At 34.1% G+C, this 24,791-nt stretch overlaps 1 protein-coding gene and 1 pseudogene across 1 annotated transcript in view; one reads left to right on the top strand and one right to left on the bottom strand.

The window, feature by feature from the left end:
- Positions 1 to 24,791, bottom strand: part of CSMD3 (CUB and Sushi multiple domains 3) — a 1,236,222-nt gene that overhangs the window by 74,104 nt on the left and 1,137,327 nt on the right. The window contains exons 48-53 of the mRNA XM_049773958.1: positions 14,386 to 14,574; positions 13,908 to 14,054; positions 11,174 to 11,362; positions 7,525 to 7,710; positions 5,526 to 5,720; positions 2,069 to 2,242 (exon numbers count right to left, since the gene is read on the bottom strand). Coding sequence (XP_049629915.1) covers positions 2,069 to 2,242; positions 5,526 to 5,720; positions 7,525 to 7,710; positions 11,174 to 11,362; positions 13,908 to 14,054; positions 14,386 to 14,574 — 1,080 coding nt within the window. The remainder of the gene's footprint in view (positions 1 to 2,068; positions 2,243 to 5,525; positions 5,721 to 7,524; positions 7,711 to 11,173; positions 11,363 to 13,907; positions 14,055 to 14,385; positions 14,575 to 24,791) is intronic.
- Positions 14,748 to 14,886, top strand: LOC126010134 (uncharacterized; annotated as a pseudogene).

Here is a 24,791-nt window from a genome sequence, read left to right as displayed (position 1 = left end):
AGGGCCTTTGTCTTGTGCGTGGGCTACCTGTGTTGAATCCCTGGCATCCCATATAGTCCCCCGTGTTTGTCAGGAGTAATTTCTGAGTGCAGAGCCAAAAGTAATCCCAGAGTTGCTGCTGGGTGTGGCCCAAAACCAAAAAAAATAAAAAAAAAAGAATTGTACGATTGGGGGCCAGAGCTTTGCGCAATCTGAAAAGCGTTTGCCTTCCCCAAGCTATCCTAGGGTGGATCCCGGCATCCCATTTGGTCCTCCAAGTCAGGAGCGATTTCTGAGCTCATAGCTAGGAGTAACCCTTGAATGTCACCGGGTAAAGCCAAAAATAACAACAACAAATTTGTATGATTTATGTTTGGTCTCTTAATTTTTCCAGTGCTCTGCACCTATTTGTCATCAGGAAAAGTTACAGAAGACAGACTTTTATTCTGGGACCCTTTAGGAATGTAAAGGGGTATACTATCTGGGGAAGGTATTTGCAGGCAGATGGTTAGGGGTCTTAATAATGAGCTTTTGGGACAACAAACTTAAGCAAATATTGCCCAGCTGAGAAGTTGCCCAAAGGCATGAAGGCCACATCCCATTGAAATGCAAATCCTAAACTATTTAGAGATACAGAAATTGAGTTACCACCCAAACACAGAATTGCTAGATTCCACCAAGAGAAGGGCTGACTTCTCTGAAAATGAGAGGTTACAGAAGAATCTAAAGCAATGGCGAGAACAAGTCCTTTACAATCTGAACAATATTTACCCTAGAACAAAGTTCAGATTAACCTTTATGTATGCAAACAACACTAAGCCACAATATAATGAGGAATTTCATACTATCTCCCAAATACCACTGGAGGCTTGCTGTCTCCTTAAAGACCCCGCTATGTCCTGAATCTATTTCCCTCTTCTTTTTCTTTTTTCCTTAATATCTTTATTTAAGCACCATGGTTACAAACATGTTTGTAGTTGGATTTCAGTCATAAAAGTGTGCAAAGTACACCCCCCTTCACGAGTTCACGAGTGCAACCTTCTCACCATCAATGCCCCTCCATATCCCTCCTCCACAATATTGCTTTTTCTCTCCTCTCATATATTTCTCTTTCCCTTTCCTTTTTTTTTTGTTTTTGTTTTTGTTTTTGTTTTTGGGTTACACTCGGCCACGGTGCTTAGGGATTACTCCAGGCTCTGCACTCATAATTCAATCCTGGCAGGCTAGGGGGATCTCATGGGATTCCAGGATTTGCACCACCATCTGTCCTGGGCCAACTGCGTGCAAGGCAAATGCCCTACTGCTTTGCTATTTCTTTGGCCCGTCCTTTCATATCTTTCTAAGTAAAATTTTTTCCAACAGAAGCTACCTTGCTTCTCACTGCACACACACACACACACACACACACACACACACACACACACACACACACACACACCACACATACTGTCAAGTCTAAGAGAAAAACTCTTTCCTAAAATTAGATTTGAAATGTGGCTTCTAATATAAACTAATATAGCACACATTAAAATGTTTAAAATTTAAGAAAAGATAAATATATTATTTTAGAGTAATAGACCTAATGCTTGAGAGATAACATGGTTTTGAGAATCAAGCATTTGACACTCACATGCACTGCACAACATACCACAATCCTTTGAGCTTTCTCCTGGCCTGAAAAAAAGATATTTAAATGCTGAAACTGTTTTTCTTCTCAGTCATTACCTTAAGCATAAGTGAAAGGAGAAGTGACTATAGTTTAGAATAAATTAACTGCTACAGCGATTTATCCAGCTGAGTATACAGACATATAATTTTCAGCAATTAGTTTTCACCTCTTTATTTTCAACAAGCCTGGAAGAAAATGTGTCTCCTTAATGACAGAAGATTCTCATTAAGGCTACTAGTTGATTAACTTTAAGAATTATCTGTTAAATCGTTTTTACCATAAGCCATTTTTTAATTAAATATTTTTTGCTTTCACACATCTCGTTGATGGAATAGATTCACAAGTTTTATGGCAAAAAGGGCTGCCTGCTTCTTAGTTTAGGGGAAATCGTAAAATTTAAAATGATTTAATGAAGCATACCTAGGCATCTGGTTTCTGAGCCACTCCACAGGCCTGAAGACAGACATTCCCGCACTGCAGAACCCACGAGCATGAAGCCTGAATCACAGGTGAAAATGGCTGTTGAACCATATGAAGTCTGAGTTCCGATCTTATTTCCATTTGGAGGTGTAGGTAATTCTCCACAGGAAATAACTTGAAAGTGATAGAGAAGAACAAAAGAACATACATTCAAACTCGATATTTATGTGTCATCACAAACATTTTTCATTTTGAATTCCTTTTGATTTGATAGATTTACAGTCAAAAAAGATGTCTGCAAAATGTTGTGGAATGAAAGTAAAAGTATAGAGAGACTGTGATATAATAAAATGCATTCCATTTAGTTTCACGCAACCATGGCACAATACAGACAATCTACTTTCTTTGTTTTGGGTTTTGTTTTTTGCTTTTTTTTTTTCCTCCTGGACATTCAGCAATGCTTAATAGAAATTAAGTTTCAAGTTAAAATGAGGATTCTTTAATAGTCCAAAATTCTTCTCTGATTTATCAGAATATATTGGGCACTCCTTTAGATTTTCATCAGCTAATGTTGCCTCATGATCCCAAACAAATCATTGTAATTAATTAGCAAGATAAAATCTACATAAAATTTTAAATATAATTATATTTAACTTTTATTAAACTTTAAAAAAATAAGTTTTAAAGAAAAGATGAATTGATTTGCTAGAACTTTCAGTATTGTAGGCCTTATGCTGTCTTTAACATGGACCCAGGTCCAATCTCTGGCATCCCATGTGGCTGTATGAGCCTGATAGGTGTGATTCCTGAGAGCAGAGCCAGGAGTAACCACTGAACATCTCCAGGTATGGCCCAGAAACAAATAAAAAATAAAAATAATAATTAAACATCATAATCTAATCCCACAGTCTAACTGAGGAGTAATCAAGGGAGAGGGAGAGAAGGGGGGGCGTCGGAGAGAGTGTTCAGCATATATCCCACACATGTGCTCTCTGTCCTAGGATATATTAGCTGCACAGGAAGGCCGGTAGTGGCAGCAAAAACACCCGGGCTGATAAATGTCCTTGGTCGGCCACATGTAGCCTTTGGGCCACAGTTTGAGGACCCGGCCAAGACTAAATAACTCATCCTATTTGGGCTCTTGCAGTGGCTTTCAGGAATTGAATGGAGGAAAAAAAAATCCAAATTTCAAGCAGTTGAATATGAATTGTGAAATGTACTAAGTTTTTTTTATTGGAGTTTGCTCCAAGTAGCAATCAGAAGATCTGGGGACCCCACTGGTGATTTTTAGCCAAACATGGGCAATGAAATGAAAGTACCCAGGATGTGATGCTGTATTGGCCCTGTGGTGAGGCATTACTGGGAGCTATCTTAATAGTGCTACGTCTTCCAGGGCTGTACCAGGTTCAAAGGACCGTCAGGTTTCAGAGCTCAAATCCGAGTCAGAGGGTGTAGAGCAGGGGTCTCAAACTCAATTTTCCTGGGGGCCACAGGAGGCAAAGTCGGGATGAGGCAGGGCCACACACCCCGAACAGAACTGCTCGGGGTATGCGAATGTTTAATGCGATTTTTTTCTTACTAATGCGATTTTTTTATTGCGATTATTTGGTAAGCGAATAATCGTGAATACTGTGATATTTGAAGGCCGGCCGCGGGCTACAAAATGTTGTACGGAGGGCAGCGAGTTTGAGACCCCTGGTATAGAGCGATAGCACAGTGGTAAGGCATTTGCCTTGCACAAGGCAGACCCAGCATAGACCTGGTTTGACACCTGGCATTTCATACCGAGCCTGCCAGGAGTAACCCCTGAGTGCTGCTGGGTGTCCTCAAAAACAGAACAAAACAAAATACAATAAAATCTGAGTCAGAGCATGCTGGGCTGGTACCCCACATTACTGCATGTACCATCAGTTGTCTCTACTCATTGTTTTAATTTATTCTTAAAATAATTTATTGAGAAAATATTATTACTTAATAATATAAGAATACTTACAGTTTAGAATTTTTTTCTCTCTTTTTCTTTTTCTTTTCTTTTCTTTTTTTTGAGCCACACACAGTGGTGCTTAGGATTTACTTCTAGCTCTTTGTTCAGAGGTCACTCCTGGCATTGCTCAGGAGACCTTGTGGAATTTTGGGAATTGAACCAGCGCAATATTCTATCATTTATTTTAAGACATAATTAAATATAAATCCAAAAAACACTGATTTTTAGTAAATTACAATTTTTAAATTTAATCTTTTCCCTTATTTTTGCCTATGGACAGGAACTTGGTCATTTTAACTCTTAAACTCTTAAGGTGATCTTTAATATTTAACATCCTAGATCAAGGTTGCCAAACTTATTTTCCTATACTAGGAACAGTCTTTTCAGGAAAACAAAAAAGTTACTGAAATGCTCACTGAAAGTTTATTGTCTTTGAGTGAACAAACTTCTGTCCTGGATCTTCCTATTTCCCAAAGGGAACTGTAATATTCATGCTGAACTGGAAAATATGTCCTAGAGAATCAAGTATAAAGGAACAATAAAAATATCTGTTGAATGTTTGATTAATTATTTTTTCTAGAGCCAGAGTTAGAATGGTTCCTCTAATGGGCTGAGTTCATTCTTTGATTATTGAGTGGTTCAATATTTGGCACCACATATTTCCTGGAGCAATACCGGGAATGAATCACTAGCACAAAGCCAGAAATGTCCCCTGATCATCACTTTTCGGCCCAAACCAAATAATAATAATGATCATGATGATTTTGTTATATTTTTTCTCTAGTTTTTTTTAAATATTTCTACCTTAAGCATATGTTAAATTAAATTATACTAAAAGAAAGGAAAAACAAAAATCTGGAAGATATATGAAATAGGTCAATATTTTACTATTAGAGGTGCCATATATACTTGGCATATCAACTATAAATAGTTTCTTTATCTGTTTGTTTTATAAGTTAAGGGGAATTCCTAATGGTAGATATTTGTTTAATTTTGCAAGCAGACAGTGTTTGCTGTTTATATTATAATAATACTTAGTTATGTCTTCTTTGTTAGGTTATGTATAAACTATAATCTATGCTGTGAATGTCATAGAAATATGTTACACAAAATTAAAATATAAATTTCCACTTAAAATATTTTCTGGAACAAAGCAAACAATTGATGATTATACAAAATTAAAAGGGGTATTTAAACATTACCTCTGTAGAGATATTACTATGTTAAATACTATGTTAAATATTGTCTATTTATAAACCCATAGGAAAATGACAAGCTCTTAACAATTTTTCTTGACAAATTGAACATATATATAATGAAGAACTTTGAGCATGATTTTTGAACCCAAATAAAATGTCAATAGAATAATTAAAATAAAGTATTCATTTTTCTCTAAACTTGAAAAGAAAATAACCAAGCATTGTAATCATCAAGAGTAGCTCACAAAACAAATTTAATAGTGTGAATACTTACTTTGACAATATGGTCTTTCATTTCTCCAACTCCAAGTACCATTAGGAAGGCATTCAATGGAAGCAGGACCTAAACCATGATAACCAGGGTCACAGCTAAAGACTACCTTGGTTTTGTATTCATAATGGGAGCCATTCACAATTCTCCATCTTCCATGTTCCAAAGTAAAAGAATTGATGCTTGGACATGTAACAACTACACAAAAACCAAGAATATAAATATGTCAATCTTAATTGTTCTACTTCTTAACTGTATATCTTATTTTTACTATCCTACCATTTACTCTCTATTTCATTCTTCATTGTTACATATAAGGTTTGTGGGCATTTGTTATTATTTTTCATTGCAAGAGTTCTGTAGTCTTCATTAGCATATTCTGTTTTCTCACACTTCAAAATCTCTGGATATATTATTTGATTTATTGTGACTTCAATTGCATGTCTTACCTTTACTCGTTTCCCTTTATTGTTTCGATCATATGTAAGATTATTTGTTAATACAGGAAAACAAAATACATTGATGAATTTTTTATTAATATTGTTCACTAAAATTTCTCTTTGGTTTAAAAAATATTTAAAGCATTATTTTGTCCCTCCACCTTCCCCAATTTTGTTGAAGTATAATGTATGGGAAAGAGGGTACTCCTATGTAAAATTTCTAGGAAAAATATATAAATTATAGAAATAAGTATGGATAATCCTTGAATTATTAAAATTAGAGTTACTATCGAAATCAGCAACCTCACATTTGGTTGTATACTAAAAGGAAATAAAAAAAATCTCTAGGAAATATTTTTATTTTCCTAGTTAGAGTAACATTATTCACAACAGACAGGATATGGAAACAAACATACTCTTATTTCCTTAGAAGTTATTATTTTTAATTTCTATACTTGGAGGAAATTTTTTTTGGTGATAATGACCTTTTTATGCATTAGTTCTGATATAAACTTGTTTACGTAAGAAAGATCAAAAATATAGTAGACATTCAAGGCTGTAGAAACTTCAAAAATATTAATTCTTAGTAAATACCTTCAGTTAGTGCTACAGGAGATTAAATATTTTAAATATTGAAAAAATGAAGGTGACTCGACTCCACTTTTCCTAAGCTTTTGGCTTTTATCAGAAGTACTTTTCTTTACTATTACATTATATTTATTTGCTATTAAATACTAATTAAAGCAATGAAAAGTATTCTAATTGTCAGTCACCTAAAGAATATTGCAGAAACTGAGTCACATTATGAGGAGATAGTACAATTGGTAGGGCACTTGCTTTAATTTACTCTCAGTCTGGCTTTGATCCTCTTTCATCCCCATATGTGTCTGAGACCACCCAGCACCACCAGGAGTGGTTCCTGAACACAGAGCTAGAAGTAAGCCTTAAGCACAGTAGAGCACAGGAAAACTTTCCTCAAATAGGTAAAAATCATATATAATCTTAACAACATATTTACCATTAATAAAAATCCATGTTAAACATATAAAATTTTATTGGTGAAAATTAAAATAAAAGTTAAAACCTTGTAGTTAGACACATTAAATCAATAGAGTTTTTAATAAAAGATATATCTCATAAAACAAAAAGGCATTCTATTTTTTTGACACAAATATTCTAGACTTTCAAGAAATAAGGTTTTTTATTCTGTTCTTTTGGGCTACACAGGATGACTCTCAGGGGTTACTCCTGGCTATGTGCTCACAAATTGCCCCTGGCTTGGGGGACCATATAGGATGCTGGGGATCAAACCACAGTCCATCCTGGGTTAGCTGTGTCCAAGGCAAATTCCCTACAACTGTGCCATCACTCCGGCCTCCTGAAATAAGTTTTTAAACTTTGTTTCATATTTACTGCAGAAGGAAGCATCTAAATTAACATTTATCTCCTCTTCTTCATTCTATACATCATTTTAGGAATCAGCTGTACAATTTTTAACATACATAAAAAATGTAGGATGCTAATGGAAACAAAAGTCATAGCGTTTCCTAAACCATACATACCTACACAGCGAGGCGTCTTATTATGATTGCTCCACGTTCCATCAGATTGACATACAGCAGTGGTAAGCTCTTTAGATGACAATCTGTATCCATCGTTGCAAAAATAAGTAACTCTCGTTCCTACCAAGTAGTCTGTAGTGAGTATACCTCCATTAGTTGGAGCTTTAGGTATTCCACAGGAAATTGCTAAAGTAAGTACAAACATTCCAAGTCATACAAAGAAAAAGATAATATAACAACATGTCTCTTATGAAGCATATAAAAGTAATTGAAATTATCAGTTAACTTCAGAGTATCTACCGAAAATATTTTTGAGCTATAGTTCTTTAAAATATTCATACTTTAGATAGATTGAATATAAACTGCTGCATTAATACATTATAAAGCTTTATTTATAACTTTTCTTGCTTAATTTCTTGTTATAATAATCATACTATAAGCATCTGATGCATTTTATAAGGATGCAAATTCAGTAGATTAAGTATATCTATCACATCATGACTAGATCAAAATACAAACAAGTTTGCTTAACTTTATTTGAGAAATAATTGTTAAAAATATATATGTGATGATGACAAAAACTAATTGAAATTGTGGCCAGGATTAACTTGAAGAGATTCATTCTATTTAAATTTAAATATAGCATTGTGAAGATATATATGCTTGAGCTCCATTCAAGAAATATTGATGGATGCTGATGGCACAAGAAGGTAAAGACCTTGCACACATGCCTTTAATTTTAGTTTCTGTTGTTGATGATATATTTTTTTTTACTTTTGAGCCATGCCCTGCAATGGTCAGGGGTTACTTCTGGCTGTATGCTCAGAAATTACTCCTGGCAGAGTGGAGGGACCATATGGAATGCCAGGCATCAAATCCAGGTCAGCTACATGTCAGACAAAAACCCTATCTACTGTGCTATCTCCAGCCCCAACCTTTAATTTTTGAGGCATTAAATTCAATTTCTATCACTTCGTGGTCACCTGATCACCTCTATGTGTGGTATTGGTAATCCTCAAGACCACCAAGATGAAGTAGTTCTAAAGAACTATAATTTGCACTTGACCTCTATTAAATAAAGATGATTGAAAATCTAAAAGTAATCAGGAACAAAAGAGACAATTTTGTGAACAGCTATTCCTAATAATAGGCATTTTATTTTAATTAACCATGTTCACAATAGATAATTGTTATAATAAATTAATATAACTATTAATAATAAATTAATAGAAGACTTCTAAAATTGCTCCTATGACAAATATTCATTTAGGAAATGGATACATACAAAATTTTCATTTATTTGCAATATCAAATATATTTTACATTATTTTTGAAGTACATAATTTAATTTGTAGATAGTTTTTATTTTTAACATTTATATTTAATCAAAATAGTTTGATTTGGTATCTGTAGTGATAGTTCAATGGTTAAGACTTTGCTTTTCATGAGTTGATGCAAATTTGATCCCTGGCACCACATATGGACCCCTCAGTTCACCAGGAGTGATTTCTGTATGCAGAATCAGGACTAAGCCTCAAGCACATCCAGGTGTTGCCCAGGAATAAAGAAGCAAACAAAAACAAAAGTATAAACAAAATGCTATATTTGAAGAAATATACTTAGAGAAATAAGAGGAGTAGGGATCAATGGTGGAGGAATAGAAGCAGGAATGGGAAGGAGACAGAGAAAGAGAGAAAAAGGGTCAAGAAAACATGAGTTTCTCTAGAGGGAAAAAGTATCTCAGGTTAAGGTGTATGACATTCTTCTGTGTGGAGGGTATGCCAAAATAATGATTGAGAAAACACTGTTTTGCACAGCTATCAAGTGTCCAGTTTTACAATATTATAATTTGATTTATGCATCATGATGAAATCTAATGGGCAAACAGTTTCCACACAACTCCATAAATCAACCCTCATCCTTTATTTGTGCACTCCCCCTATCTCTGTTCTTTCCTAAAGACTTATTTTGATGTCATAATTAAGTTCTTAGTTATTTTTAAATGTTTTATATATAGCATAATGTCTCAATATTTGCATATACTACATTTTGATCTCTACAAATAGTCTCTTTCTCACCGACACCATTCAGTTGCCCCCTTATTTGTAATATCTATTGACATTCCCTGTCCCACTGTGAGCCACTATACAATTACTAGAATATAAGCTTGTTATTTTTCATACTTTTGGTTTGCTTTGTTTCTTTGCTGTCCACATCTAATTAAAATAATATATCCTTCTATATTTGAAATATATTCTATATTTCATCAGCATAGTTACCACAAACATTTATCTAGGGCAAAAGTTACTCATTTTGACAGAGTAATATTGCTTTGTGTTATAGACAAAATTTCATATTATATACTAATAATCAATAAAAATATAATACTAACTATAGAAGCAATCTCATAATTAGTAACTGCAATTTAATAAAAATGGAACTAAGTTATGTTTGGTAATCTGGTAATATTTATTCTCTTTAGTTTATCTTTCTTTTATTTAATTCTTAATTTGGGAGAAGTAGGGCTGATTTTGGAGCTATGTTCTGCAACTTTTAGGGACTATTTCTGGCTCTATTCATGAGTCATCAATGGTAGTCCTTAGAGGATGATATTAATGCCTGAGATTTCAACCAAGGGTGCAGTTATTGCAGCACATGCAAGGCAAGTGCCTTACTATCTGTTCTACATATGTTACTCTCATTTATAATTTTGATTCATCTACTTAATATTTTTCAACAAATTCAAATTGATAAACCATTATTATATAAGTTAATGTGATAGTCATAATAATTATGTATGTTTAAAATCATAAATTTTAACATGCCACAGTATAATTTGGTAGATAATATATCTACCTAAGAGAAGAAACTCAAATGATTTAAAAAATAAATCTTAGGGGCCAGAGAGATAGGATGGAGGTAAGGCATTTGCCTTGCATGCAGAAGGTCGATGGTTCAAATACCGGCATTCCATATGGTCCCCTGAGCCTACCAGGAACGATTTCTGAGCATAGAGCCAGGAGTAACCCCTAGCACTGCTGGGTGTGACCCGAAAACCAAAAATAAATAAATAATTCTTAGTAGAAAACTTATTTTCAAGCTTTATTAATTAAAAAATAACATCAGTATTTTAACATGAAATGCTTAGTGTCTAGACATTTTGAAGATAAATATAAAACTTACAACTGGTAGTTGACTATATTTTCTTGTTTTAAATGTTTTGCTCGAGAGCATACTCAGAATGTCACTTAATCTTCAGAGAATTTGCCCATTATAATCCTCTATTATCTCTCTGATAACAATCTACTAATGTACTATTTTACCTAGGCTATATAGTTCATCTAACCTACATAAAAATCTATAGCTCTAGGTCAGCCAATTTCCCATAAGAAAGTCAGTAAAATTGCACATGCAAAAGTAAACCATACATATAAGTGTAAATTAAAGAGTTAGGAGTAAAGGTATAAAAAGGACATGGCAGAATTACAGTATCATGTTCCTAAATCTGACATTAACACTTTCTTTTGAGTTTTACTTGCATGAAAAGACATTCTGAATAAATTATAAGCATTCAGTCATTCAAATAGACAACTTAAATAAATTGGAATTTCACGGACACATTCAATCATTTTGGAAACAGATACCTAACCTTGGCAAGCGGGGACAGGAGCATCCCAGGCATGGTACCCATAAGATGACTTTCTGCACACAGCACTGCTTTTTCCAACAAGTCGAAACCCTCGGTCACAAGCCCAGCGGACCACACTATTTAACTGTCCGCCGGTCTGACTTATAATATATCCATGAGGTGGGGATTCTGGTGTACTACAGTAGAAAGCTTTATGAAAGAAAAGAAAATCACTTTATGAGTGAATCAGAAAAAAAGACTAGTAATGAAAACTAACCTGCTGCCACCTTTGTGAATTTCAGTTCAAGTAAACAGGCAGTAATTTTTTATTATTATTTTGTAAAAGTAATCTAATGACACATATACTAGGAAACTAACTATCTTGGGTTTTTCTTCTAAATATTATTATCTTCTAAGATCTTTAGTATTGAAAGAAAACATTTGCATAAAAACTGGAGCTTCATTCATTCTACAAATAATGTCATTCAATTTTAGAAACTGTATTTCCTATCATGTGAATAGCCAAAATGAAATAGTTTCAGTTGCAATGCTTTAGAACATGTTTGTAGATATCCACAGCATGTTAGGCAATGCATTTTGTTTATTCAGTACTTAAAATAGATCATCACAATCCATAATTTTCATAAAGAGTCACCATGCTATCAAGAATGCTTAAATGTTATTAAAATAAAAAACTTTATTATTTTTTTCAAGACTGAAATGTTAAAGGATAATGTCAAATGGCTTTGTCATATATTTGTAATTTAGAGACATTTACCCTGAGAAAATCTAATTTAACCTTTGAAACACCATCTATTCATCTAAAAATAAATAAGATTTCAGAGGAAATAGTTAAACATAGGTCAGATTTTTGGATACACATATCATAACCTCACATTTATAAAGAAAATACATATTCAATATTTTGAGCTTTTACTGGATAAAACATGGCACTTCCATATATATTATTCAACTTTTTTATGAGCATCAGTACAAATAAGTGTTAGTCTATAATACAGTCATATTCCCATAACTTTGATTTGAATGTTGTTATTAATGGATTTAAAAAATAATATTTCTAGGGGCCGGCGAGGGGGCGCTAGAGGTAAGGTGTCTGCCTTGCAAGAGCTAGCCAAGGAAAGACCGCGTTTCGATCCCCCGGTGTCCCATATGGTCCCCCCAAGCCAGGGGCAATTTCTGAGCGGTTAGCCAGAAGTTACCCATGAGCACCAAATGGGTGTGGCCCCAAAAAAACAAAACAAAACAAAACAAAAAAATAAATTAAATAAAAAATAATATTCCTCATTCTCACATGCTATTTGAGGGTACAGCTTTACTACAAAGGAACATACATTGTTTACGTGACAGAAACATATTTTCAGATACTGAAAAATCTTAATGAGAAGGGCTTGGATTTCAATTTTACAAATATTTCTCCTGGGCAGGCACAGTACTGCTAGTAAAGCAGGTAGGGTATTTGCCTTATATGCATATGAGCTGAGTTAGATCCCCAGAGTTACATTTGGTCCCCTGTGCCCCACTAGGGGTGATCCCTGAGTGGAGAGTGCAAAGTCCTGAGTGCCACCTAGTGTATTCCATATCCCTATCCCCCCAAAAGAAACTTCTGTATAGTACAACTATTTTTTACATTTATGAAACATTTATTTTAGGACATATATATATATATATATATATATATATATGTATTGAGAAGCCTAAGACAAGTTACTGTTAATATATAAAAGAAAGGTTGCTGAAAGTTTATATCAAATGATTAAAATATCAATAAAACAAATGTTAGATTATTTTGTAATTTATAACAGTAAATTTTGAGAATATATATTTTGAATTAAAATTTAAAAAGTAAGATCTGTGCCTAAAGTTATTGTGCCAATTTTTCATAAAACATTTATGAAAGTAATTTTCAGTTGAATTGATTAGAAATGACCCATCGCTTAGGGAGACATGATCTGAACACTGCACAGAGAGAAATGGCTGATTGGTTCTGAAATATTCGATTATTAAGCACTTTCTTATGGCCTCTGCCATGATTTAGAATGGCAATAAAGGAAAAGATATAACCTTTATATAATGGAGAACTATTTATATATGCTTACTCAACAAACATTGGCTCAGTAACAACAGACAATATAAACAGGAATAGGTATAAAAGCAATTTAACTTTGATATTTAAAAGGCCTTTCAGCCTACCTATTTCTAAATATTACCAATGAAAGGCTACAATGGTAAAATAGTTACTTTTCAAAGCTCAGGGTTTTAAAATAAATTGTCCATCATTTCTAATCAGTATTTTATATATTTTAGCAATAATCATAAACAGAATTATAAAAATATTTTCCTATTTTATACATATTTTTGTCTACAATTAACATAGTCAGATGTTCTAAATAGATAAGATATGCACAATGAAGAAATACAATTAATATTTTCAGATGGTTCAAGGGGAAAAATTCAATGGGAAAAATGTATTTAAATGTATAATTTTACTTCAGCTTATAATTAACTCACTTATAAATAACCTGCTTGCATTAGTTAAAAAAAATCAAAGAAAAGTTAAAGAATTATTATCATTATAATGAGAGAAGTGAAGCAAAGAGAGGTTACATAAATTGCTCCAAATGCTTCAACAGAGTAACTTAATTCAGGACTAAATGAATAGAGTCTATTCATGTTCTTAAATCACAGCCACATTAAGCAAACAGGACCAGTGAACTGGTAAAAAAGTCTTACTTACCAATATATCTTATCCTGAAACCTTTTTTGTTATTGCCATGATCTGCAGACCATTGAAGAAATACTTCATGGTTATTGCTTGTTATATTAAAAGCAGATGAATAATCTCCACTGAGGGAAATGAGTACTGGACTTTGAATATTTGGTCCTTAATATGGAAAATAAAATAATTTAGATATAATTAAAACTATCTTATCTTAATTATAGTAATTTATATATTTATAATATTAATTTTAATATAATTGTTTCAACATTAATACATACATACTATAAAATAGTTTGAGTTTAATTCTATAAAGAAAATTTATATTTTGCAAATGATCATCTAATTGTATTTTGTCACACAGTACTTTGATAAATTTGATGACTATGCTTTTTAAAATGTCTAGAATAAAGTCAAATTGTGTAAATATGAGCTTTTATGAAAGTGTCTACATATAATTAGAGGACATTTAATCAACATAACCCATGTATATTACCATCATACACCTGAAGAACATCAAATTCTTTTTCTGTCTGGAAGAATTCTACAAACATACTGATGTTATATCCTTTTTCCACTGAAATGCTCCAAGCACACATTTGAAGATTTGGGTAACTGTCCGGATATCCTGGGCTTAATATGACACCAGTAGAATCTAGCCGTAATTCGTTGGCGGGACAGAGAACTGTCAAAGTAAACATATTAAAATCTTATTGAAGTGTCCTTCCTCACCACCCCACAACAGCTTGTACTCTAGACAGGCTTTCTACTTCCCTAAGGACACTTGGGATATTGGTCATGGGAATGTTGCACTGGTGAAGTATTTTATATATAATTAAAAAAAATAAGAAAAGATAAGGCCTCCCAATTCTTATCACAGGCTGTGTTCTTTACACTGACTGTATAGAAAGAGGAGATTCAGGTACATTAAATGCACCCCATATACACCTCAACTCAGGCCCTTTGCCTGGTTTGTATTGTGAATTGGGTGACAAAAAAATAAAATAAAATCTCATTGAAAATTTCAATTTATTCACAAATATTATGCTCTCATAATCAATGACTACAAAGACAATACCTTGAGTTGTATTAGAGACAACTCTTCTTTCTTAATGGTAATTTTAGAAGATAGAGTTAATATTATAAGTAATTTAAGTTACCTATCTGGACAAAAATTAGAATGATAATTAAAATGCAGGTCATCAATTTCACTATTTTGTTTGTTGTCAATTTTCCTTAGCCCTTTTTTCCTCTTCACTCTCTCTTGTTTATTTCCCATTCTTCGTTTTTTGCATTCTTCTTTTAATATTTTATTTAATCTTCTGTCTATTCTATTTTTAATTCAACTCATGTTTGCAGGCCAGAAAAGTAACTGCTTATTTCAGAATATTGTAAGAAAATATTGTAAAAAAAATTATTGTAGTGGTTGGAGCAATAGCACAGTAGTAAAGAGTTTGCCTTGCACATGGCCAAGGCAGGACAAATCAGGTTCGAACCCCAGCATCCAATATGGTCCCTTAAGCCAGGAGCAATATTTGAGTGCATAGCCAGAAGTAAACCTGAGAATCACCTAGTGTGATCCCCCAAAATAAAACAAAACAAACAAGCAAACAATATAGTAAGAAAACCCTTTCTGACCTTACAATTACAAATTTTGAATCACCAGCTAAATTTGTTATTTGTGCTATCTACCCAAGTCTTTTACTATTTCTCTTGATAATAAATATATGTATGTATAATCAATATCATGATAAATATATTCTCAGATATTAACATTCTGATATCTTGTTAAAACATATCTATGAGTTAACTTTCCACAGTATAATAAACTTCAATAATATTAGATATAAAACTTGGAATGCTAATGTAATCAATGATAAAGTGCCTTTATGGAATTTCCATGGTGAGGAAGTTCTCAAATCTATGACTTCTCAGTATAGTTCACATTGTTTAAACGATCAGACTAAAGTGAACTGGAGAATGTACTGTTTTGCACAGCATCATTTTGCTTATGGTCAAAAGCTACAGAAACTATTGATGTTAAGGAATGACTTAACACACTTACTAGACATGATTTAGTTTAAAAGAACAGAGAATGTTTTACTTGTCAGATAGTGGATGGAGCTATAGTAAAATGTTCTATTTTTATAGGCTAAACTATTGTTTGTGTTATTAAGGTCATTTAAGAAACTGGACAGATGAAGGAATTAGGTAACTTTTATATTTGGTGAATAGAAAATATATTCCATGGTAGTTTCTATTCTTCCATTATACATATATGCACATATTTATATAAATGGAACAAAGCTCAAAATAATTAGAACTCTAACCTAAGGAGATTTTGTGTTTTTGATGTTCAATGAGTTATGTGTGTGAACAACAAATGTTAAGTCTTGAATGTCATTAATATATGAAAGATTTAGATATTTATAATGTGGGTGGTTCTTAGAATAAATAAATGTCTTAAGATATTAATTCTTTCTGTATAGGGACCAAAGATATCTTCATGTGTGAGGCAGTAAGAGGCAGGTGCATTTCAAGAAATACAAAAGAAAAGTTTTTTTTTTCAAGAATATAGTCTCTAATTAACATATAAATATAAAAGATGAAAATAGTTATTATGGGGCTGGAGAGATAGTGCAGCAGTAATGCATCTGCCTTGCATGCAGCCGATCTAGGAGGAACTTGGATTTATTTCCAGCATCCCATATGGTCCCTCAGCCTGCCAGGGGCAATTTCTCTGTGAAAAGCCAGAAGTGATCCTTGAGCTCTTTCTGGTGTGGCCCAAAAACCAATCAATAAATAAAGTTAAAAAAGAAAATAGCTATTATGATTAATACTTAATAAAGGTAATGATTTGAAACTAATAAACCATTTAATACATAACTGCAATAATATGCATATGAATGGTAGAAAATAATTGTGGAATATTGTCAAAATCAAGTTCTAATAGGTAAAATGATTAATCTAAAAACTATATTTTATGTAAAGATGTTTTTCTCCTATTCATCATCTGAGTACCTTGCAGTGTTCAGGACATACTCCTGGCTCTGCACTAAGGAATTACTCCTAGCAATGCTCAGGAGGCCGTATTGTATGCTGTGAATTGAACCCTGGTCAGCCACATTCAAAGAAAGCACTTCACCTTCCATGCTCTCTCTAGGCCCAACTTTAATTCTTTTTTACTCCTTCTACAAGATTACTTGCCTCTCCTTCTCAGAATCAGAATCTCTTTAAACAAACTTAAATAAGTTTCTATCTACTTACTAAACACAGTTCATTCATTTATGATTCTCAAATACCCTTTAATAAGTTGGTATATTTCATGTGATAGAGTATTTTAAGATGTATATCACATGCATAATCCTGGGGGAACTTTGAATCTCTCCTTCATTAATCCCAGTTGCATTGTTAATTTCCTTCTCAATATCTCTAAAATTGCACTTCTCTGTCATTGCAGCTAGCATATTTTATGTTTGTTATTTCCTAACATTTCTTTCTAGGTTATCAAGTGGTATTTTTAGATGCACATAATTGGGGGGGTCAATAATTTTAAAATTTTGAGATGATCTAATATCATTAAATAAATATACAAATAGATTACAATTTCATCAAACATGTAGAAAGAAGTCTGCCAATCATCTAGAACAGATATTCTTTGATATGGTCACAAATAATCATTTTTATTGCATATCACTTATTTATTACAACAACCCTAAGATGTATGTACAATTTGATCTCAGTTGTAAGTAAGTAGCAACATGCTAATATATATTTAAGCTCCAAATGATTTGCTATACCATGTTTTAATTTCCAAAATGCAATCTCCTATTTTATTTCACTAAGACCAAAACATTTTAAGGACTATCCTATTTAGGATTTCCACATTTTAAGTAATAGAGAGGTACAAAGACTCCTGGAAAAATAACAGATAAAATGCTTCCTCGTTTAGGAAAGTGAAAAAATATTAGCTTATAGACCAAATATAAAGTAGATGAGCTCTATTAAATTCCAAAATAAATGACTGCTTTAGCAAACTTGTGAATTAAGTTAATTAAACAAAAAAGTAAAGTCAGCTTTTTAACTTAACTTGCTGGCCAATTAATTATTACAGCAACTTTGCAAAGAATCATTGCACGGATTGATTTATGAACTATACACTAGTATCTGAAGTGTCATTATGAGGCAAAAAATCATTCTTCTTTTGTGTTCTCATAGCTGACATACTCAGAAAATATGCGATTTCAAATGTATAAGAATAATGACAATAAACAGACATTGGAAATTTTAGAGACAAGGGATTAACATGACGACTACAATGGTTATATTAATTATTTTTGTTTAGTTTTTGTTTGCTTTTGTTTTGGGACCACAACTGGTGACTCTCTGGGGTTACTCCTGGCTCTGTGCTCAGGAATTGCTCCTGTCTTAGGGGATCATATGGGACGCCAGGGATCAAACCACGGTCTGTCCTGAGTCAGCAATGTGCAGTCAAAGCCCTACTGCTGTGCTATCAGTTCAGCCTCTCGAGAGTTTGTTTTAACAAAAATTTACTAAATAGATATCTATATATACAATGAATAAGTGATGCTCTTCAAAAGCATATGACAAGACTTGCATATAAGGAAAGATGTCTTGCTTTGTTTCTATTGCTCACTCACATTTCTTTACTATCATATCCATGTATTAGTCTAACTTTTAGAATATATATATTAATAATCTTAACTGAATAATCCTATATACAGGATAAATTTTAATAACATTTTAGTTCCAGAAACAAATAATAGTTACGCAAAGCACATTTAATTTCACAATATTTTTAAATCCTTAAAAAAGGGGGAGGGTCGCCAAGCAGTAAGCTGAGCTCTCTGGCTTGTGGAGGCTCCACCCCGCTGTGCCTTTGATCACTCTGAGGACATCAAGGAAAATCTTTGCTGTGCCTGTCTGTGTTTCTCGAATACCTGAAGCTCTCCTCAGAGGCCTAAGGAGTGCACCCCCCAAAAAACTGCATTCTGAAGCTGCTCAGCGAGTGAGTAAAGTCTGGCTGTGGGGGGGCAGCAAGCAGTAAGCTGAACCCTCTGGCCAGTAGAGGCTCCGCCCTGCTGTGCCTTTGATCACTCTGAGGTCTTCAATGAAAATCTTTGCTGTGCCTGTCTGTGTTCCTTGAAAACCTGAAGCTCTCCTTAGAGGCCTAGGGAGCACACCCCCAAAAAACTGTCAACTAGAGGCAGCAGAAGAGCACGGCCTCTCCGCTTCACGGCACACTCTTTATAACCAATGAAACCCACCACAACACGCAGGAAAAACCACACTACAAGTGTGATAATGGGGAAACCTCGCAGGCAAACACCATGCACAGAGAATGAAGACGATAACTCGGATGACCGAAAAAATCCAATCATCTGATTAACCTCTCAGACAAGCAGTTTAGAATAGCAATATGGAAGATGTTTGTAGAACTAAAAGAAAGCATAGATTGATCTGAACAGAACACAAAGACAGAAATCAGAAAACTACAAACTGAAATAACAGATCTGACAAACATGGTAGCTCAACGGAAAAACTCAGTGGTTGGCCTCTCCAGTGGTGTAAAAGCAGCTGAGGACAGAATCGAGTACTGGAAGATGAGATGCAGAAAAACTCAAGGCAGCAGAAGAAATTGGAAAAGAACCTTAAGACAAATGAACAGGCAATGGAAAAAGTACTCAAGGAATGTGAACAGATGAAAATAGAAGTCTTTGATAAACTCAACAGAAACAATATAAGAATCATTGGAGTCCCAGAGGCCCAGGTAGGAGAACTCCAGGACGAATCAACTATCAAAGACATCATCAAAGAGATACTCCCAGAGTTAAAGACTACATGCAATAAAATCCTGCATGCACGAAGAGTACCAGCTAAAAGAGACCCAAAGAAAAACACCCCAAGACACATCCTCATTACAATGAAAAATCCCATAGATTGAGATAGAATACTGAAAGCAGCAAGATCAAAAAGGGAAAGTACATTCAAAGGAGCATCCTTAAGACTTACAGCAAACATGTCACAAGAAATTCTCAAGGCCACAAAACAGTGGTAGGATATTGTGACAAGACTGAATGAAATGAATGCCTCACCAAGAATACTGCACCCAGCCTAACTCACGTTCAGGTTTGAAGGAAGGATACATAGCTTCATGGATAAACAACAGCTCAGAAACTTCACAGATGAAAAAACAGCCTTAAAGGAAAAAATTCACAGGTCTACTTTAAGACAAGAGAGACCAACAAACACAGCAAATTTATCTACAAAGATGACATTAAATCCTATGACAATCATCTCCCTCAATGTCAATGGACTAAATTCACCAATTAAAAGACAGAGAGTGGCAAAATGGGTCAAAAAGAGGAATCCAATCTTCTGCTGCCTACAAGAAACAAACCTAAATAGTCAGAAAAAACATAGACTCAAAATCAAAGGCTGGAGGAAAATCATCCAAGAAAACAACATCCTTAAAAAAGCTGGGGTGGCCATATTAATATCTTATGACACGAACTTTATACTCAGAAAATTTTTAAGGGCCAAAGATGAACACTATGTACTAATCAAAGGATATGTGCAAAAGGAAGAAATCAGACTATTAAACATATATGCTCCCAATGAGAGACCAGCAAATTTTCTAATACAATTACTGACAAATCTGAAAGAAGACATCAGTAATAACACAATAATTGGGGAAGACCTCAACACGGCCCTATCAACACTTGATAGGTCAACCAGACTGAAACCCAAAAAAAATATACTAGCCCTGAAAAGAGTAATGGAAGAAAGAGGACAAATAAATATATATAGGACATTCCACCTCAAAAAACCTGGATACACATTCTTCTTCAATGTACATGGGTCATTCTCCAGGATAGACTACATGCTCAAACATAAAACATACCTTCATAAAATCACGAGGATAGAAATATTGCCGGCTACCTTTGCTGACCAAAAGGCTCGAAATTAAATCTGAACTACAAAGACACACAGAAGAAAAACTTTAACAAAATTAAACAGCCTGCTACTGAAAAACCAGTGGGTATGAGATGAAATCAAAGAGGAAATCAAAACTTTCCTGGAAACAAATAATAATGAGACACAAACTGCCAAAATCTATGGGTCACAGCACAAAAAGTCCTGAGAGGAAATTTTATAGCTTTACAAGCACACATCAGGAAGGAAAAAGGGGCATACCTGAATAAATTAATGACACAGTCATAAAATTAGAAAACGACCAAAAAAAGGAACCAAAAATAGGGAGACAGAAGGAAATGACAAAGCTGAAAGCAGAAATCAATGAAGTGGAAAACCAAAAAACAATCTGAGAGATCAACGAAAGCAGAAGTTGGTTCTTTGAAAAAATAAACAAGATTGATAGACCATTGGCAAAATTCACAAAGAAAGAGAGAGAGAAACCTGATAACCCATATTAGAAATGAAAAGGGGGAGACCAAGACAGATATTGCAGAGATTCAAAGGATAATCAGAGACTACTTTAAGAAAGTTTATGCTACTAAAAATGAGAAGAAATGGAAAAATTCTTGGACACTTTTAACCTTCCACATTGAAGTAAGGAAGATGTGGCATATCTAACACCCCCATCACTAGTGAGGAAATTGAAACTGTAATCAAACAGCTGCCAAAAAGAAAAGCAAAGACCCAAATGGATTTACTATTGAATTCTTTTAAACATTTCAAGAGGAGCTACTACCAATCCTAGTCAGGCTCTTATATGAAATTGAAAAAAAACGGGAACACTCCCAAACAGCTTTTATGAAGCCAACACCACCTGGATAACAAAACCAGACAGAGATGCTGCCAAAAATGAAAACTACAGACCAATATCTCTGATGAATGCAGATGCAAAGATCTTCAACAAAATCCTGGAAATAGGATCCAATGCATCATCAAGACGATCATACACTATGACCAAGTAGGTTTCATCCCAGGAATGCAAGGATGGTTTAACATCCATAAATCTATCTACATTATACACAACATCAACAAGAATAAAAATTAAAATCACATGATCATATCAATAGACGCAGAGAAAGCATTTGATAGGTCCAACACCCATTCTTGATAAAAACTTTCAGCAAGGTGAGACTGGAAGGAACCTTTCTCAATCTAGTTGAAGGCATCTACCACAATTCAATGGCAAATATTTTCCTCAATAGATAAAAACTAAAAGCCTTTCCTCTAAAGTCTGGTACAAGGCAAGTTTGTCCGCTATCACCATTCCTATTCAACATAGTACTGGAAGTGCTTGCTATAGCGATCAGGCAAGAAAAAGATATCAAGGGAATACAGATAGGAAAGGGAGAAATCAAGCTCTCACTGTTTTCAGATGACATGATACTCTACTTAGAAAACCTTAAAGACACTACTAAAAAGCTTCTAGAAACAATAGACTCAGATAGCAAGTTTGCAGGCTATAAAATTAATACACAGAAATCAATGGCCTTTTTATACACCAATAATTATAGGGAAGACATGGACGTCAAGAAGGCAATCCCATTCACATTAGTGCCACACAAACTCAAATATCTTGGAGTCAACTTGACCAAAGAGGTGAAAGACATATACAAAGAAAACTATAAAGCCCTACTCTACGAAATAAGAGAGGACACACTGAAATGGAAACACATACCCTGCTCATGGATTGTCAGGATTAACATCATTTAAATGGCAATACTCCCCAAAGCATTATACAAATTTAATGAGATCCCTCTAAAAATACCCATGACATTCTTCAAAGAAGTGGATCAAACACTTAAGAAGTTCATCTGGAACAATAAACATCCTTGAATAGCTAAAGCACTCCTAGGAAAAAGGAAAATGGGAGGCATTACTTTCCCCAACTTTAAACTGTACGACAAAGCAATAGTTATCAAAACAGCATGGTATTGGAATAAAGACAGACCCTCAGATCAGTGGAATAGGCTTGAGTTCTCAGACAATATTCCCAAGACATACAATCACCTTATTTTTGACAAAGGAGCAATAAATCTTAAATGGAGCAGGGAAAACTTATTCAACAAGTGGTAATGGCAGAACTGGTTAGCAACTTGCAAAAAAGCGAACATAGACCTCACCCCCCAGTTAACATCATGTATGAAGGTAAAATCCAAATGGATTAAAGACCATAAGTAATATAGAACAACACGTTGGTAAAACACTCCATGACATTGAGTGTCATGACATTCCTCCATCTTCAAGGAGGAAACTGCACTTTTCAAGCAAGTGGAAGCAGAGATCAACTAATCGGAATAAATTAAGCTGAGAAGCTTCTGCACCTCAAAAGAAATAATGCCCTATATACAAGAGCCACCCACCATGTGGGAGAAACTATTCATCCAACACTCATCAGATAAGGGGCTAATATCCAAAATATACAGGTCACTGACAGAACTTTACAAGAGAAAAACATCTAATCCCATCAAAAAATGGGGAGAAGAAATGAACAGACACTTTGATTAAAAAAAAAAGAAATACAAATGGCCAAAAGGCACATGAAAAAATGCTCCTCATCGCTAATCATCAGGGAGATGCAAATCAAAACAAGGATGTGATACCCTCTCACACCACAGAGATTGGAATATCTCAAAGAATGAGAATAATCAGTGCTGGAGGGGATGTGGAAACAAAGAAACTCTTATCCACTGCTGGTGGGAATGTCGTCTAGTTCAACCTCTAAGAAAAGCGATATGGAGATTCCTCCAAAATTTGGAAATTGAGCTCCTATTAGACCCAGCTATTTCAGTCCTAGGGATATACCCTAAGAACACAAGAATAAAAAACAGAAACCCCTTCCTCACACCTATATTTATTGCAGCACTATTCACAATATCCAGGCTCTGGAAACAACCAAGTTGGCCTTCAATATACGAATGGCTAAAGAAACTGTGGTACATATACACAATGGAATATTATGCAGCCATCAGGAGAGATGAAGTCATGAAATTTTTCTATACATGGATGTACATGGAATCTATCATGCTGAGTGAAATAAGTCATAGGAAGAGAGAGAGTTGCAGAACAGTCTCACTCATCTATGGGTTTTAAGAAAAATGAACGTCATTTTTGGAACAATCCTCAGAGACAATGAGAGGAGGGCTGGAACTTCCAGCTCACTTCATGAAGCTCACAACAAAGAGTGGTGAGTTCAGTTAGAGAAATAACTACACTGTGAACTACCATAACCATGTGAATGAATGAGGGAACTGGAAATCCTGTCTAGAGTACAGGTGGGGGTGGGGTGGGATGGAGGAAGATTTGGGACATTGGTGGTGGGAATGTTGCACTGGTGAAGGGGGAGTTCTTTACATGACTGAAACCTAATCACAATCATATTTGTAATCAAGATGTTTAAATAAATATATTATAAATAATTCTTAAAAAAAAAGACCACCACTCTTAGATTGAAGTTGGTTTTTGCCATGAAACGTGCTTTTCTTTTAGCTTCTGTAAAATCCTCTTAACAAGTCTTTCATTTTCTTGGAAAGATACTAATAAGAGAGATGACAAATTCTTATTCTTATATAAATCTTGGGATAATAAGTAAAATTTTTATTTTTTGGTTCATTATAAGCACTAGGATAGTACATAACGGATATATTCTGTGTCTCTAGGAAATTTCTATGCCAAAGAAGGGGAATAATTAGAGAACGTCATGGCAAGAAATAATCAAGTGCAATTCAATTTCAATTAAATTATCTAATATTTATAATTAGCCAGTACATGGTAGACATTGTTCTGGAATCTAAAAATAACACAAATTAATAATGCATGGTTTCTGAACATTGTAATTGTACCAAATCATTCACAATTCAAATCGCTTAGTCCATGAAACAGTGAACCCCATAAAGTTCAAGCTAT

The sequence above is a fragment of the Suncus etruscus genome, chromosome 5, assembly GCF_024139225.1.
Source record: "Suncus etruscus isolate mSunEtr1 chromosome 5, mSunEtr1.pri.cur, whole genome shotgun sequence".
NCBI lineage: Eukaryota > Metazoa > Chordata > Mammalia > Eulipotyphla > Soricidae > Suncus > Suncus etruscus.
Note: the sequence above shows the minus strand (reverse complement) of the source record. Positions and strands in the feature narration are given on the sequence as shown.